The sequence below is a fragment of the Mus caroli genome, unplaced genomic scaffold (genome assembly GCF_978045245.1).
Source record: "Mus caroli unplaced genomic scaffold, Mus_caroli_1 scaffold_8, whole genome shotgun sequence".
Taxonomy (NCBI): Eukaryota; Metazoa; Chordata; class Mammalia; order Rodentia; family Muridae; genus Mus; species Mus caroli.
Window position 1 is genome coordinate 111883536 of NW_028227263.1, and position 18084 is coordinate 111901619.

Genomic DNA, 18084 nt, shown 5'->3' on the forward strand with positions numbered 1-18084 from the left:
CCTGCCTCCAGGACCTCCACAAAGCTGGGGTTGATATTTGCTGTTCTCAGCCACGAGGGTGAAAGGGCAGGAGTATCCTAGTAACACCTTGTAAGCATGGCTCCCAGCTGGCCTGGCTGACAGGAACTGAAAGTGCACCTACCAGCACCCACACTCAGGGTACTCCCACCCTCTTCCTATCTACTGGGTTACACCCATGGAAGGGGGCCAGCACAGCACAGGAGGGGAACTCATGAGCAAATGCATAAGGACTCCAGCCACAGACGGGATGGCCTCAGACCAAAATGCCCCACCTCCAGTACCACTTCTGAAATGCTAGGCTGGGCTTCCTCGCCTCCCACAGCTCTCCTCTACATGACCCACCTCCAAGTGACACCTGTCCCCGGCATGTGATCATCCCATCTAGAAGGTTGGACACCCAGACTTGGGGTCTACTGCCTGCTTCATATAAGGAACTTGATCAGCTGAGCACGTTATATTTGAGGGGGCTCCTCGGAACAAGCCCTGGGATACTCACGCCTCCACGGGGCTCAGTCACACCACCACCCACCTTATCTGAGTTAAAGAAAGCCAGTTCAGCCTGAGCCACCAGGCAAGGCCACGTGCTCCAGTCACTAAGTACTCCAGGACAGCCTCAGGATCAAAGATTGCAGAGATATCAAACCCTCAAAGGGATAGTCAGGGCCAGAGCAAAGAGTGACTTCTCTCTGTAAATTCATCTAATATAGTACCTCAGCTCATTCCTTTTGTGATGCTGGGAACTGAACCCAGCATCTGACACATCCTAGGCAAACACCCGGCCCTGAGCTATATCCCCAGGCGTCCCCTTTTTTTTAACATTTTATTTTGAGACAGACTGGCCTTGAACTTGCTCTGTCAGCCATGAAGTTCTTGAACTTGCAATTCTCCTGCTCAGACTCCCTCCTCTAGGCCTGGCTGTCCAACTGGTTTCTGATGAAGGGTTTGTTTGTTCGTTAGTTGGTTGGTTGGTTGTTAATTGACCCTTGGAATTTCAAATCCACAAGCATGTCATTCCAGAGTCCCGGAAGAAACAAAGTACATTCCACTGCGTGCAGCCAGGGCATAGATATGTCTGAGAGGAACAGAGCGGCTGGTGGACCAGCTCAGGGTTAAAGACATCCACAGGACAGACCCTCCCAGGCCAACCACCAACACCCAGGAGGCAGCCCAGGGCCAATAACAGACTGACTAATAACAGAGCCGAACCCAGGCCACAGCTCCTGCAGCCCACCCTTGTCTCAAACTCCCTATGCCGCTGTCTCAAGGCTTCTATTACTGTGATAAAGACCATGACCAAAAAGCAAGTTGGAGAGGAAAGGGTTTATTTGGCTTTCACTTCCACACCACTGTTCATCACCTAGGAAGTCAGAACAGGCATGCAAACAGGCAGGAACCTGGAGGCAGGAGCTGATGCAGAGGCCATGGAGGGGTGCCGCTTACTGGCTTGTTCTCCATGGCTTGCTCAGCCTGCTTTCTGATAGCATCAGGACCACCAGCCAAGGGTGGAACCATCCAAAGTGAGCTGGGCCCTCCCTCATCAATCATCAATCAAGAAAATGCACCACAGGCTTGTCTACAGACAAATCTGGTGAGGTCATTTTCTCTAATGAGGCTCCCTCTTCCAAAACAACTCTAGCTTGTGTCAAGCTGACCTAAAAGTAGCCAGCACAACCACCCTCTCCTTTGCCCTCAATGGCCACCTGTAGGTTTCTGATGGAAGGCCCATGGGCAAAGAGCTGTGGGTAGAATATTAACACCTTATCTTCTTGATGAAAAATGATTTCTTTGTTTTCTCTAACTTATAATTCGAATTTACATTTGACTCACTATTAGTGCAAGCAGCTAGCCTGAGTATCGGCCACGCCAGGACTCTGCCTCCCACAGAGCTCACCAGAGCTTTCACAGCACAGCATTGCTGGAACACTTTCTCAACTGTCAAGACTTCAAAATCAAGGTGCCTGTTAGACCTGCTCCAGGCTCCTGTTATCTAATTAATGTGTCAATAAAAGCGCACGTGACCACATCACAGATTCCCTTAACATCTTGACGGCCGCATTTCCATGTAATTTGTTTTCCCTTATAAATAAATTTGTGATCCCTTATTTATTTAATGGAATTTAAAACATTACGCCCAGCTGAGTGTGGCGGCATCCTAGCACTTGGGAGGCTGAGGCAGGAGGATTGAAACTGAGAGGCCAGCCTGGGCTACACAATTGCAATCCTTTGGATATACCGAGCTAATAAATAAATGGCATTAAAGGAGGTTGTTGCCTTGTCTGTCATCAAGGTTCATGAAGAGGCTTAAGTCTCCACTTAACATTAGTCGTGGAGCTTTAAAAGGTCAGGGGCTTTCTGGGAGATGATTAGGAATTAATGCTGTCTCAAGGGAACAAGTTAGGTCCCACGGACTGTTACAGTTACTGAGGCAGTGGGTTGTCACAAGGTGGCCGTCTTGCCACGGAACCTCTCTTTTATGCAAAGCTGCACATCCCTTTCATACGTATTCCTTCAATGCAATGTTACCCTCTAAGTTCTAACATCAAGTGAGGCTCTCATCAGATGCTGTCGGCTGACATAGCTTCCAGAACTGTGAGCCAAAATAATTTTCTTTGTAAGGCACCTGTCTTGGGTATTTAGTTACAGCATCAGAAAATAGACTAAGACAAGCATATAGGCCTCATCAATACTCAAAAGCTCCATGGCACAGACTATAACAAGATCCCTGGGCTACCATGTGAAGCCACACGGATAAGCTCCCAGAGGAAAAGGCCAGACAAGAATGGCCAGGCACTGATATATTCGGTAGCCACTGGCTACCTAACTACAGGAAGATATCCTGGACTGGAGGGGCTTTGGGCAGGGGACAAGTGCCACATAGCTGTTTCCCTCTCTCCTGAGAAGGACTGGAGAACAAGTACACACACCTAGGGACAAAGACAGGACTGAGTAGAGAGAAGACCAAGCCTAGGGATGAACCAAAGAGGCCAAAGGCCATGTGGGCCAGCCTGGCTTCCACAGACTCACCCGTTTTTCTGGAGCAAGCATGGGGACTTTGCTCAGAAGTACAAGGCTCACATAAGGGTGTGACAGCTTTTGACCCTGACAACATTTTGTGTTCAGCATGCTTATCCCAGCACAGCAGGTAGCTCATCACACACACACACCCAGGGCAGCTCCTGTGATGGTCCCTGGGGTGTGTGTGCAGCAGCTACAGTATTGCCGCTCAGATGAGTGAGAATCCGTTCTTCATCCTACCCTTTGGAATTCTGTGCTCCTTCCTATCCACAGCTCTTCTCCTTTGGCCATTGCCATCTCCCAAGAGTGCAGAGCAGGATGCTACAGTAATTCATATGGTAAACATCTCTTTCGGTTGAATGGCACCATTTCACATCAGGTTGGTGGCCCCAGGGATACAAACCAAATAGCTCCCTAGGCTCCAGAGACAACAGGAAAGGAATGACAGAAACCAAGCCCTCAGCTATTCAAGATGGGGAGATGTGAAGATGTGTGCTACTAACACAAATTGAGGTTCTCTGGGGGTTTGAGCAGAAACCCTTCAATGGGAGGCCTGTCTCTGGGAGGAGGAGCCATCCGGGCTGGACCTGCAAATCTGTGAACATTCTTTTAATCATGTTAGAAGACAAGAGCATCCCAGGGCCATCAGCTGAGCAAGCTCCAGGACAAGGAGAACAGAGGGCAACAAATGCAGACAGGTCCAGCTATAGCCTGGAGCGTTCGGCCTCTGTACATAGACAACTCAACGCATGGCTCCCACCAGTGCATAGAATTAACAGAGTATCTCATTGTGAGTTTGTGACGCTACCTAGGGCTTCTACTGCTCCCCAATTCATATGGGGTACACTTGAGATTCTCATGAGCCTCCTGCTCCCAGGAATTACCAGGACTCTGTAGGAAACCAACTCAGATTCCTTGGAAGTCCTTGGCTATGAGCTGAGGTTTATTATACCAGTCTTAGTCAGACATGATGGTATAAGCCTGTAATCCCATTACCCTGGAGGCTTATGCAGAAGGATCATAAGTTCAAGACCTATATAGTCCCTGTCTGGGAAAAAAAAAAGCTGGGAATATAGTTTAGTGGTAGAATACTTGGCTTGGCACAGCAAGTCCTGGGTTACAACCCTGGCACTTCTCAAACAGGGGAGACAACTGACATGCCGATATGTCACATGAATGTAGCAGCAGGGAGCCAAGCTTTCTATAGAACATCCTTCAATCTTGTCCCCTTAAGGCCTTACAGGACCTAACTCAGGCTCAACACTTCTGAGAAGTCTCTTCCCAAGGAGGCCTTGGCCAACTGTGGAAACTCCCACGTCTGTCAGCTTTCTTAATAAGTATGCCTCCTCGAGATTTGTGGCACTTTTCAGTTATAAAAGGATCAGTTTGGCTTCATGAGGCTTCCTTTGAGGATCTGACAGAGTTCCTATCCCAGACTGAGAATCTTCCAGAAAGAAGCAAGCCTTGAGCCAGCCTGGAGTCTCAAACCCAAACACAGCTGCTGGACCTGCCTATGACCACCTGGCCTGCCCAGAAGGACAGATGATACCTCACAGACAGATGCCTGCCCACCCTTACTGCTCACTGTGCTTCTTAACGGAGGGGCAAAGGCTGGGTTCACAGTTCTGGTCCTGGCCTCCTGGAGACCTATCAGGGCTCTCCACCTTAAGTGTGTCTCAGCGTCCCAAGTTCACTCAAAGATCACCGAGTGCAAAGATCCTAAAACGCATACCTCTTGTTGGCACAGACCAAGATCAGAGTTAGATGATAGAGTTAGATGGCACAGAGTTCGATGACAGATCCCACCTGTCCATTAGCTTTCATGGCCCAGTGTTGTTCCTAGAAAACCGCAGGCAGTCACTACATGACTGCTATGTCCCAAGCTCTCCCAACCTTGGAAGCCAACTAAGATGGCACTGTTTCCACTGCCCTCGTTGTATACGGAGAGATGCATTTGCTCCACTAGTTTTACCATACTAGCTTCAGTTCTAAACTCAGTCTGTGGAGAACTGCACTCTTCTACCCCTACACTTCCTAACATCCCCTACCACCAGGTCCACACCCTCTTCTGCTGAAACCACAGCTCATGCTATGGGGGGGGGGGGACTCTTTAAGAAGCCAAGTGGTAGTGACACACCCCTTTAATCCCAGCACTTGGGAGGCAGAGGCAGGTGGATCTCCAAATTCGAGGCCAGCCTGATCTACAGAGTGAGTTCCAGGACAGCCAGGGCTACACAGAGGAACCCGGTCTTCATACAAAGCAAAACAAAACATAACAGATCTCAAGCAGGGTGTAGTGCCATTGTGCCTGGATTGTCAGCACTCTGAAGGGCAAAGCAGGAAGAATCTGAGTCCCAGGCCAGCATGTGCTACATAGTGAGACCCTGTCTAAAATTCTTAAAAAGCAGATTCCAGATGACAATCCTTCTTGCTCCCCCAGGACAAAGTCTGGAGAAATCACTAGCACCACACCTACTAGTTCAGGGATGTACCCTACTCTCTCAGTCTTTATCTCTTAACCTTTGATCAGCTGTCCTTCCGTGACACTGAATAGAGCCCATCTGTCCAGACTTCCTCCCAACCGTCCGGGACCACTGACATACAGAATTATGGCAAGCCTAAGCCGAGCAATGCACTGGGCTACTGAGGCCTGCATGAAGCCTGCACTGGAGCTAGAGAGGAGACAACTGACATACAGAAAGTCAGGCAGTATAGAATTGATCAGATAATTAAGGGAAGGTGTCTCGGAGGAGCTGATGTTTGGGCCAGGAAAGAATCAGGAAAGTGCTGGCCTGATTAACGGATATTCCACAGCCACTCCAATTACTATTCACACTTTCCCTCACTTTTGGGGAAGCGCCTGGGAACCTGGCGCCCAGACCAGGCTGGCCACCTCATCGGAGGGGCGTGGCAGTGAACAGATTTGTGAAGCTCCCATTTCGGCCACATACGGTGAGGCTGCCACACTCGGGACTCCAGGGAAGCCACCCTCCCCCGCCCCACGAGGGCCAGTGGGCAGCCGCAAGCATGCAGGGGCTCTGCAGGTACCACTCGTCCGGCCCGGCTCTCGGTTCCGGTGCCCCAGAGAAGAAGCGTGCAGCCCGCACCCCGCGGCCACAGAGCAACTCCAGTCAGAGCTCGGAGGCTGTCACCCACTGTTCAGCTAGGAACACCGAGGCAGGCCACCTCTACGCGGGCCGCAGGCAGGACAAGGGACAAGCTCAGCACTCACCGCGCAGTGGACGCCATGTTCACTCGGCGCTAGCGTCACGTGGAGTGCGGCGTCAGCTGAACCCGCTAAGGTTCTTCTGAGGCGGACGGGGCGGGGCCAGGGCGGGGTTTTAAATGGGCGTGGTGGCTTCAGTCCCTCCCACTCTAGCTCCGGACTTCACACCCTTAAGTGGAGGAGTCCTGCAGCTGATTAAGCATCTCAGATTCCCACAAGAAACTAGAAGGAACTTGAGCAGCAACCCAGAAGGCTTTCCCTCTTGGGAAGAAGTGTCCTGAGACAGGAGATCAATTGATTCTAGGTTAGCCCCTGACCTTGTGTGTATGTAGCGGTCCACCCGCGAGAAGAACATACAAGAATAAAGAAACCATGGGGATCCAGTTCTGTATCATTGGGAAGAGAGGCCCCTTGGTCTTGCAAACTTTATATGCCCCAGTACAGGGGAACGCCAGGGCCAAGAAGTGGGAGTAGGTTGATAGGGGAGCAGGGCGGGGGAGGGGGGGCGAGCATAGGGGGACTCCTGGGATAGCATTTGAAATGTAAATGAAGAAAATATCTAATAAAAATTTTTAAATTTTAAAAAATAAAAAATAAATATTTATCCATATGGTAAAATAAATAAATAAATAAAAGATAAAAGAAACCATGAGGAGGAGGGCCAAAGATGATGGAGAGCTGGGACAACCTCCTACATTCAGGAAAGGGAGTCTGGGGAGAAAGTCTCTGGCTGAGAGATAAGCAAGGCCTTCAGGGTCTTGTATATACCTTGGAGAGTTAAATCTAATAGGGTCTAGTCCAAACCTCCTCAAGTGCAGGATGGAGGAGCTGAAGAAAGAGAAGCAGGGTCATGGGCAGAGCAGGGGAGGGGAGGATGAGGTGGGAATAGCAGGGCTGAGCCCTGGTGATAGAGAGTCCTACAGAGAAATGAGCATCAGAAGGCAGGCGCTGCCCTCCTTGCTTTCAGCACTTATAGACACTGGTTCAAGTGCTTTGCAGATGTTAGCATCACTGCTCACAGTGGTCTCACAAAAGCCCCATGAGGAAGGTAGGTGCTGTCTTAGCACCATCTTACAGAGGAGGAGACTAAGGCCCAGAAGAGTAAGCAACATGCCCGAGCTCACAGAGATTCTTGAGAACTTGGACACACACACACACACACACACACACACACACAGAGTGCATTAGCTCCATCTTCAGCTGAAGAGTCTCGACTCCCTAATAAGGGACACTTTTTAAAAAATAGCAGAGGAGGAGCAGGTTTGTAGTAGGAAAGCCTGCCCCCAGCTAATCACAGCCCCACTTCTTTTGACATAAAATATGTCAAAATTAAACCAACTGCCAGCTTAATGCTTATTAATGTGTAAAAGAAGTAATTATCCTAAATATTTACAGAAGAGAGGCAGAGAACACCCAGCCATTGAACGGAGCACTCTTTCTGTAGTGTTAACCGGGAAGCACTACCCACGGCTCCTGCCCACCCAGGCCCATCTGCACAGTGGGCCTCGAGGCAGGGTCTGCTCTGACAGTCGGTTTTTTCTGTGTCAGACACCTGCTGCCTCTCCCCGCCCCTCCCCATCAGAGGCTCCAGCAGGACCGGCCCCTCCCCCACTCTTGCTCAAGACCCTCTCCAGCAAGCCTGACCACATCCCTCACTGCTGCTCTCTATCAGACTCTATCATGGCCCTGCCACATATCACAACTCCCCATCAAAGGCTGAGGCAGAGGCTCTTCCTCCCCTGTTCCTGCCCATCAGAGGAGCTGGCAGGGACTCCAGGAGAAGCTGCTCAGGGTGTGTAGGAGAACCTTTTTTTTTTTTTTTTTTTTTTTTTTGAGTTACTCATGCAGGGCAGACCCAGACGCTGCTGGGAGCCAGGAGGCAATTGGGGAAAGATTGATTTTAGAGAGTCGGTGTGGGAGTGTGTAAATCAGCTGAGGAAGTGAGCCGGGCAGTGCGCTCATGCCTCACACTGTGCCTCACCTCCAAGGTCACGGGTCCTCCGAGACAAGCTCTGGCCTCGTGATGGCCTACAGGTGGCCGAGAGGTACCTGCTTCATTAGCCCAGGTTCCAATGCAATATTACTCTCCAGAAGTCCGCTGCCCTCGCTACCCCTGCAGGAACGCCATCCTAGCCAAGGTCCTCCCTTTCTCCCTGTGGCACTGTGTTAGATCACCTAACCCTCCCCTACCCACCCCCACTGCCTAAGTCAGTGGACGTCCCCTACAGCTCAGTGGACATTGCTGACCACTAGGTCTTAGACTCACATTGACTCATGTCAACATGGGGCATGTGTGGCCACTGTAGGGGACAGGAGGATGTATTCCATACTCATTTCTCCCAGGTGGGACAGGAAGGCATGCGACAGACAGGACATGATATATTAGTTACTTTACCTGTCGCTGTGGCCCCAAACCTGACAGGAGTAACTTAAAAGAGGAACAGTTAATTGGGGCCCATGTTCCTAGAGGCTGTGATGGTTCTCTTGAGTTGTCAACTTGACACACCCAGAATTGCTTGGAGAGTCTCAAGGAGGTACTTTAAGTTGAGTTATGCTTCACAGTAAGGGATTGTCTGAATTAAGTTTATTGATGTGGGAGGAACCAGTCCACTGTAGGTGGCTCCATCCCCTAGGCAGGTGGTCCTGACCTATCTGAGACAGAGAACTGAGCACAGGCAGACGAACATGTGAGCATGCGTGCATTCATGCCTCTCTGCCCTTGACTGTGAATGTGATGTCACTAGCTGTGTGACGTTCTTGCCTTCACTTCCCCAAAGCTGTGAATTGCAACCGAGAATCATTAACAGAAATAGGCCCCTTTCTCCACTAAGTTGCTTTCCGCCAGAGTACCCATCAGAGCATCAGAAACAAAACTAGAGCAAGGGGCCATAAGTCCATCACAGCAGGGATTGCATGATTCCCAGGATGGCTCCATCTACAGCAGCAGGAGCACAGGGCTGCAGCTCCTAACATATTAGTGGGTCAGGAAGCAGAAAGCTCAGGCCAGAGCTTCACCTTCAAACATTTCCCCCTCCCACCCCACCCCGCAAGAGATCTGCTTCTGTGAACTAGGCCACACTCCAAAGGTTCAGCCATCTCCCAAAACAGCACCATTATCTGGAGACCAAGTGGCCAGGCATGTGTCTATAGAGAGCATTTCTCCTTCAAACCACTGCACATACTTAGGTGGTTGTCCTGTCATGGTACTAGCAGGCCATTGTGATAATGGTTGGGCTAACCTTAGCTTCCCTGTTTCTAGGGCCTGCAATGTTCTCCAGGGCCACACCATCAGCCCCAGGAAGGTCCTCCATCACATCCCGAACCCTCTTGCCCTCCTTTCCTAGCCCAGTTCATCTGGGCATCTATCTTCCTGCAGAAAAGAGGCAGGGAGCAGCTGAGGGGGCCTTCCCTGGGAAGCCCCCGTCACTGCGTCAGATGAAGTGGTCCCTGCTGGGTGCTTTGCCAGGGTCTACGAGGCAATTCCAGATGAGAAATGGAACGGGAGCTTCAGAAAAGCAAATCATTCCGGCAGCCCCTTCAACACCTCGGAGAAACAAGCTCTTTGTGTGTGTGCGAAAATGGGGAATATATTGTTTTTCGGTGTTTGGAAGACTGTTTTCTCGTCTTGAAATCACAAGCTGCTTTCTTCCAGCGAGACTTATAAATACATCCAATTATCGACATTCAATATAGGAAATAAAGTTCTGAAATTGTTTTCCTCCCCATGTACAGAGCCGGCCGACCGGGTGGCACAGGTGATAATTACTTTTATTTCTTAAAATGAGCTGAATCAGTGTGGAGGGACTGGAGGTCCACTTTTTATTTCTTCCCCCTTTATTGCATTGCCCATGTTGTGCTGGGCTATTCGTTGGTGTAACTCCATTATCCTATTTTAAGATCTCGATAAAAACTAATGTAATTCCTAATTTCAAAAGTTAAGACTGCTAAGTTCTGGGCTAGGAAGGTTCTGTAGGGGGGATGCTGGAGAGAAACTCCTGAAGGGTGGGCTATCTCTCTGCCCAGACCCAAGTTAGGGATGTCTTTGTTGGATAGTAAGTGGGTCTCTGATGGTATTCAGAAGGTGGCCCGTTTGAAGACTCCCATTAAGGCAGTCCTGTGGAAAAGCCTCTATATACTGTCTACTCAGCAGTCATCTACCCCTTCGTCTGTGCCAATATCAAGACTGGGTCATCTATGACACAGGTATGGTGAGGCACACCTGGAATCCCAGCACTCAGGAAACTGAGGCAGGGGGATCACAAATTCAAGGTCGATCTGGCCCTACTGTCTTAGTCAGTGTTCTGTTGCTGTGAAGAGACACCATGACCAAGGCAACTCTTATAAAAGGAAGCATTCAGTGGGGCCTTGCTGAACAGAGGCTTGGTCCATTATCATCGTGGCAGGGAGTGTGGAGGCCCACAGGCAGACACGGTGCTGGAGAAGTAGCTGAAAGTTGTATATCCTGTCTGAAGGCAGCAGGAAGAGAAAGAGACTTTTTGAAACCCCAAAGCCCACACCCAGTGATACATTTCTTCCAACAAGGCCACACCTCCTGATCCTTCTAATCCTTTCCAAGAATTCCACTCCCTGATGACTAAGCATTCAAATATGCAAGCCTTTGGGACCTCTCTTACTCAGACCACCACTATCATCTTTCCCTCCCAGGACCCCTCAATTCAATGGCCCATCTCTTCTGTGGCTTCCCTGTATGACCACCAAGTCCCCTTGGCTGCCTGCCCATGTAGCTGTATCTCTGCCTATCTCAAGGCCTCACATGCATCAGAGTTTTCAGCAGCAAACAGACCTTCAATTTGCTCCCCCATTCAGGAGAGGAATGCATCAATCAGTAGGGGTGGGGGCATGTCACGTAGCACAGAAGAAAGGCAGGCATAAGAAACAGATGGGGAGGGGTTGGAGAGATAGCTCAGTTGGTAATACTTGCTGTATAAGAACTAGGAACTACATTCAGATCCCTAGTACTCAGGTAAAAGCTGGGCGTGGAGTGTCCATCTCTAACTCCAGTGCTGAGTGGCAAGGTGGAGGTTGGTAGAGTCTAATAGTTCATTGCCTGGCCTACATAGGGGAAATTGATGAGCTCAGGGTTCAGAGAGACCATGTCTCCAAAGATAAGTAGAGAGTGATAGGGGAGGCTGCTCAAAATGACCTCTAGCCTCTGTACACACCACACACAATACACACACACATACACACACACACACACACACACACACACACAAAGGAAAGGAAGAAAGGAAAAGCAAGCAACCAGACAGGACCCAGGAAGAGTAATAACCAAGTGTGTCCTTAGGCCATACTCTTGGGACCACAGCAGCTGTTACTGCTGCCAAGACAGTTGCCACCGCCTCTGCCCCTGGGTATGCCATTGCACTAACTGCCTCCTGGCTTCACTCTCTTCATGGCCAGAGTTCTCAGAGAAGCTTGCAAATGCCTTGTCTGTCTTCTCCCATTTAGCCTTTGGTGAGGATGGATGTGAGGGGAGTCCATGGTATCTGTCTGTTAGCTTTCTCACTGCTGTGACCAAACATACAGAAAAAAAATAGGAGGAGCAAACAAAATGTCTCACGGTTTTAAAGGATTCAGTCCCTAATCGTTTGACTTCAGGTGCTTGGGTAGAACATATTAGCCACAGAATGTGGCAGGAACCTTCTTCAGCTCGTGGTGGATGTAAAACACAGAGAAAAAAGAGGAAGAGGCCACTGGTGGTGGCTTATGCCTTTAATGCCAGCATTTGGGAGGCAGAGGCAGTCAGATTTCTGAGTTTGAGACCAGCCTGGTCTACAGAGTGAGTTCCAGGACAGCTAGAGCTACACAGAGAAACCCTGTCTCAAACAAACAACAGAGGAGGAGGAGGAGGAGAAGGAGGAAGAGGCTGGAGACACAATACCCTAACAGCCTATGCTCCCAGGCAGGCCCTCAAATCCTTGGGTCTAGATGCCCTCCCCATACAGCGCCCCAGCTGGAGACTCTCAGCATATAAAAGCCTGTTGGGGACATTTCAAATTTGAACTATTACAGCATTTTACTGTGTTCTAGTCTCCAAATAAGAAGATGTTGACAGATATACACACAGTCCAATGCACAGTGATGGGTCAGTTTGGGGTACAAACATCTCTCCTTATAAAATATTGAAGAGCTTTTCCCCATAATTTTACACTAAATGCTGCAGTTACAAAGTCCCAAACTCGGCCATTTTCATTTCGACTAAGTACAAGATTCTTGATTCACAGTTTGGTATGATTTTTAATTTCAGTTTATGTGTGGTGATACATGCATTGTTTGGCTCTGAAGTTCTTCTGTGGCTCTGCCTCCATGTAACCTCTAAACAAAGATTCCCCAGCCATGAATGCCCACTTGAAACCATGGTGAGAGAGAAGTATGTGGACTACAAAGTCGACAGGCTCGTCTTGAGTTCAGGCAGGGAACATCTGGTCTTCTTAGTCCCATTTTGAAGCCAAGTGGTCTTCGGTCCCAGGATAAGACAAAGTTTTGAACATCTGGGCTCTTGGGGGATAGTTTAAAATGATACAAGTAAGGCATTTTCCTTAGTGTGATATTAAATATTATGAAAGAACATGGATAGTAAAGAGGAATACTGTATTAGGGTTTCTAGAGAAACAGAACTGATAGAATATATATATATATACACACACACATACATGTATGCATGACATTTATTGGGTATATATATAGTGTATATGTACATTTATGTATAATAAGCATATTCATATACAAATATATTTCTATAAATATATTCATTTATTTATAATAATATTTATAAATATATAATAAATATATCTTTATTGGGTATATATCCCATATATTAAATATGTATTTATTGACATATATTCATATATAATATATAAATATATTTGTTAAATATATGTTATATGTATTTTAATCATGTTATATTTTATATAATATATAAATATATATTAAGTATATATGGGATATACAGAGAATTATTATTTTATTAGATTTATTATAGACTTTGTCCCAGCTAGTCCAACAATGGCTTGTAAAATTCAAGAATCCAGCAATTGTTCAATCTGCAAGGCTGGATGTCTCAGCTGGTCTTCAGTGTATGTCAGGGTCCTCAAGAAGTAGGCTCCAATGCCAGTGAATCAAGAGTAAGGACAAACAAGCAAAGAGCAAACTCTTGCTTCTTCCTTTACATAGGCTGTCACCAGGAAGAGGTGTGACCCAGATTTAAGATGGATCTTCCCACCTCAAAAGGCCTAGAGTTCAGGTAGGTTTTCCTACTTCAAATAATTAAACCAAGAAAAACAATCCCTCACAGTTGTACCCAGTCACATAGGTTTTAGTTCATTCTAGATGCAGTTAACACTAAAAATAGCTATCACAAACATGAATATAAAACCCCTCAGGCACCCTAGGCTTTGCTGTTCACTCTCTGTGTAACATTAGGGAAAGTAGCCAACCTCTCTGAGTCTCTGTTTTCTCATAGGCAAAATAAAAATGGTAGGCTCCAGCTTAGCGGAACAATGAGATTACAAAATTGGCTGGTCCCAGAAGATCCTCTAGTTCAATCCCTGGTCTATGGTGAGGTCATCATTATGTAAATGGTCATTTGAGAAGTGAAGGGACAGCAAGAAGGAGCTAGCACCATATCTTCAAGGTGCGAGGGCAGATGTTCTACTTTCATTTCTGTTGTGTGATATAATACCCTGATGAGAGCAACTTCAAAGAGAAAGGGATTTATTTCAGCTCACGATTTCAGGTTACAGTCCACCATTGTGTATACATCAAGAAGACAATGTAGTGTTATTATTTTAATAAATCCCATGACAGGGTTGTTACTACCTCAATGGTTTATGTTCCCAAATGAAAGACAAACACACAGCCTTTATATTTTAATATGCTATCTTTTCTCCTCTCCTGCACACACTCCTAAGACATGGTGGCAACCTCCTCCCTTGTGGTCTCAAGCCCTGGAAAACCTAACTTCACCCCCCAACCCACCTCCACCTATGTCTCTCCTCCCCAGCTATTGGCTGCTGGCATCTTTATTTACCAATCAAATTTAACTAGGGCCAGGTTCCCAAAAGCTATGTGCAGACCCTCTCTTGCAAATAGTTTTGGGGATCCAATTAGCAGAATACAAACAGCTACAAGACAAGAACTTACAACTTCCAGTCAGGTCACATCAACAATCAAGAACAAGGAGGAATGAATGCATATGATGGCTTGCTTGTGTTCAGCATGATTTCTCCACTTTCATACACTTTGGGACCCCTGGTCTAGGGAATGATGCTACCCACAGTGGGCTGAGTCTTTCCACAGCAACTGACTTAATGAAAATAATTCCACAGGCTAACCTGATTTAGACAGCCCTTCGCTGATACTCTCTTCTCAGGTAATGGTAGGTTGTATCAAGTCAATAATTAAAACTACCCATCATATGGGCAAGCCACCCTTCCAGTTCAGTCCACATTACAAAGCAACTTTGGTTGAAAGGGTCAAGTCTACCACCTTAAACCAAATTGGCCATTTCACAGTTCCTTCCAGGGCTAAATGGGCCTGAGAGCTACACAGCCATCCCAAGTCTACGAGATGTCAGTCTAGCCAGAGATGCTGAAGGAATTCAGGGACAGTGAGGGGATTCCTTCTGCACGTCACCTCTCTATCCTAGCCTGAAGCTTCCATCTACAGGATGCTACTTATATAAGCCTGGTTTTGTATTTGAGGAGGGAGTGTCTCCAAGGTGGCTTTATAAGATTTCTAAGAGGGTTAAGGTCATGGAATAGATTCCAAAGTTTGCATCATAGTTTTTTCTCGGCTGTAGCCATGCCCTTGCATTGATTGCCTGTGTTCTCTCATCCTAATATGGCACCTATTTTTTTTTTTACCAGTTCCAGATTCTGGAAAGCAGAGAGTAGGAGATTTGCTTTAAATAATGAAATGTTCCCAAAAGCAGGGGCCTTAGAAGGTGTGTGCTCACACATCAGGTCTAGTCTCTTGCCATTCCTGGAAGCCCTGCCACAATAGTCATGGGAAGATGTCTTAGCTAACCTGACACAAGGTGATCCATATGGATATCAGACACAAGAGCAAGGACAGCTTAAAGTCCTTATCCCAGTCAACCCCACAGCAGTCTCAGAGCCATCAATAACTCCTGTGAAGACCAGCTAAGTGGGATCCAGATCTATGAGTAACATCTAGCCCCTCTATGGGGGAAGGGATAATTTCAAAATTATATATGACCCAAATCAGAAAGAAGAGACCCTAGAATATTGTCTCAGAGAGGTTCCTGGGACAGATGGAGCCAGTCTGGAAAGGGCAGGTCCCTGCTGCACTGGGGACAAAGTATGTTCTTCACCTGACCTCAGCCCAGCATAGTGTGGAAGAGGCTTCATGGTCCCAATTCTATCTGGACACCATAATGATTCGTTGTTCACCTAGCTGGACTGAGAATCATCTAGGTGGGGAGGCACATCTCTGGGTGTCCCTGGGAGAGTGTTTCCATAGAGGATCAACTGGGGAGGGAAGATCCACCCTGGATCTGAGTATCACCATCTCATAGGTTAGGGTCCTGAGAGGAATAAAAGGAGGAAGGAGAAAACCACCCAAGCTCTAGTCTACCATTTCCTTTTTCTCTGCTGCCTGGCTGCCATGATGTGAGCTACTCTGCTCCCCCAGGCCCACCGCTCCCTGAAGGACTGAGAACTCAGAGACAGTGAGTCAAATTAAGTAACTCCCCCTTTGGAGGTCAAAGAGATCGCAAACGTAGCTAGCATGGGTACGTGATAGTTGTGCTGTGTTGGAAGATCCAGAGGGCAGCACCCGTAGCTACATAGATCTCTGCAGTATTATAGGGGTCAGGCAGTGGCCATTCAGGAAGGGAACATCCCAGATGGCGTGTCCGAGGTGATAGACTTGAAACACATCAGGATTCTGTGAGCTTCTAGAAAAAGCCCTCCAGGGACCACCAGGGATACTTAGAAGGGTTTTACGACTGAGTGAGCTCTGTGTTAGAGAGAGGAGCATAAAAAGCCACAGAGACAAGCGTGGGGACTCCACCTACACAGATGAGGGGGTACAGAGGTGGGTATAAAACAAGACGTGTGGGGTACGCAGAGTAAGTACATTAGACATTTTTGTGTGCTGTGACACACTTTTGTGTGCTTGTGGAAGTGCCTGGCAGAAAACAACAACAACAAAACTCAAAGGATGAAAGAGCACTTCAGTCCACCGTAGAAGGAAAAGCATGGTGGACCTGCTCATGTCACGATGGCGGGAGCATGTGGCAGAGACTGTCAGGTCATGATAGACAAGAAAGCAGAGAGTGAGACAGAAAATACAGATAACAGACCTCTGGGGACCCCCCCCCTACCTTATGCCCTTGTTTCCAGACCCTCCCCAAAGAGCACCATCAACTAGTTGTAGGAAGCACAGCTTAGAGTAAGCATTGGAGGAAACAGGATTGTCAATCACTCAGGGCTTATTTTCTTCAAAGTAAAGAGTGGATGATGTCTGGTCACCTGGTATGCCAGGAAAGTAGCCAAATAACCTGGTGATTCTTCGCTCTTCTCTTAGGAGCCAGCCTCCACCTGAATCCCAACCCCACGCCCCCAGTATCCTGAGCATCATTTTGGCCCTGATCCTGGGATTTGTCTCTGTCCCTATGAAAGAGGTCACATGTACTTCATATTCTCTATTGATAGACTCTATCCGTATGCTTATCACATATCCTTCCACTCTAGGTATTATGAAATATAATGCGTTGGTGGGTGGTGGTAAGGAGGTACCTGGTGATCCTATGCCAGGACACCCCTGAAAATCACTCTGTGGGACAGATCAGGTATAAGGGAGGTTTATTGGGGGGGGGAGTGAGGGGAGTGAGGACCTGGAGAAGTGGAAGCAGAGCCATGGGGGCAAAGAAGCAGGGACAGAGAACAGAAAGAAGGACAGGAAGAGAGGCCAGCCGGGACACGTGAGAACAAAGAGAAAGAGTGAGAGAGCTGGAATTGCAAGCAATCCTCTTATAAGCTGCCAGACCACCCACACCTGGCAGCGCTTAGGTAACAAAAAAGAGTTTGTCTTGTATTTCCCTGTCGCATGCTATCACCAAGGGAACTTGAAGCAGGAGCTGAAGCAGAGGCCATGGAGAAATACTGTCTCTAATGGCTTGCTCATCCTACTTTTTATACAGCCTACTGCTCAGGAGCAGCACTGTCCATGTTCTTAACCAAGAAATGCCTCCACAGACTTGCCCTTAGGCCAATGTGGTGGAGAAACCTCAGTTGACGTTCCTTCTTCCCAGGGGCTGGGGTGGGTGGGCTTCACCCTATTTAGAATATAAGCTATTCCATACCAATCATCATTCAACAAAATTAGCAGATACTTGAGAAGTTACCACTGCCCAGCTCAGTTCAGACAGCAGTACACAGTCTCAGAATCAGAAGCCAAGTTCACAGGCTGCAGGGCAAGCTAGCAAAATCCTTACCTCCTCCCTCTTTGTTCTTTCTGGACATTCAGGTCAAACAGCCTGTGGGAAAATCACGATTTTATCCGGATCTCAAAGATCAATATCACACTCTCTATTTAGGGCTTGAGGGAGAATGGATTGAAGCTTGTCTGACAGTGGGAAGGCCAGAGGCGGGTGCCCCGGCACAGGTGGTTCTCCAAAGAGACATCTGATCGTGGTGCCCAGACCACAAATCCACCTGCAGAGCCAGCTGTCTACCTTAGCACCGGACCTCTCCAAGCTTTCTCCATTGACTAATGGGATTCTCAGAACCTCCCAGCACAGAGGGTGGAGGAGGTGGGCAGCCAAGTCTTTG

The 18084-nt window shown here is 47.9% G+C and overlaps 1 protein-coding gene across 1 annotated transcript in view; it reads right to left on the reverse strand.

The window, feature by feature from the left end:
• Pepd (peptidase D) overlaps window positions 1–6328 on the reverse strand; it is a 133432-nt gene extending 127104 nt beyond the window's left edge. Inside the window, exon 1 of the mRNA XM_021168233.2 lies at window positions 6269–6328. Coding sequence (XP_021023892.1) covers window positions 6269–6285 — 17 coding nt within the window. The 5' untranslated portion in view covers window positions 6286–6328. The remainder of the gene's footprint in view (window positions 1–6268) is intronic.
• Between the last annotated feature and the right edge of the window lie 11756 nt (window positions 6329–18084).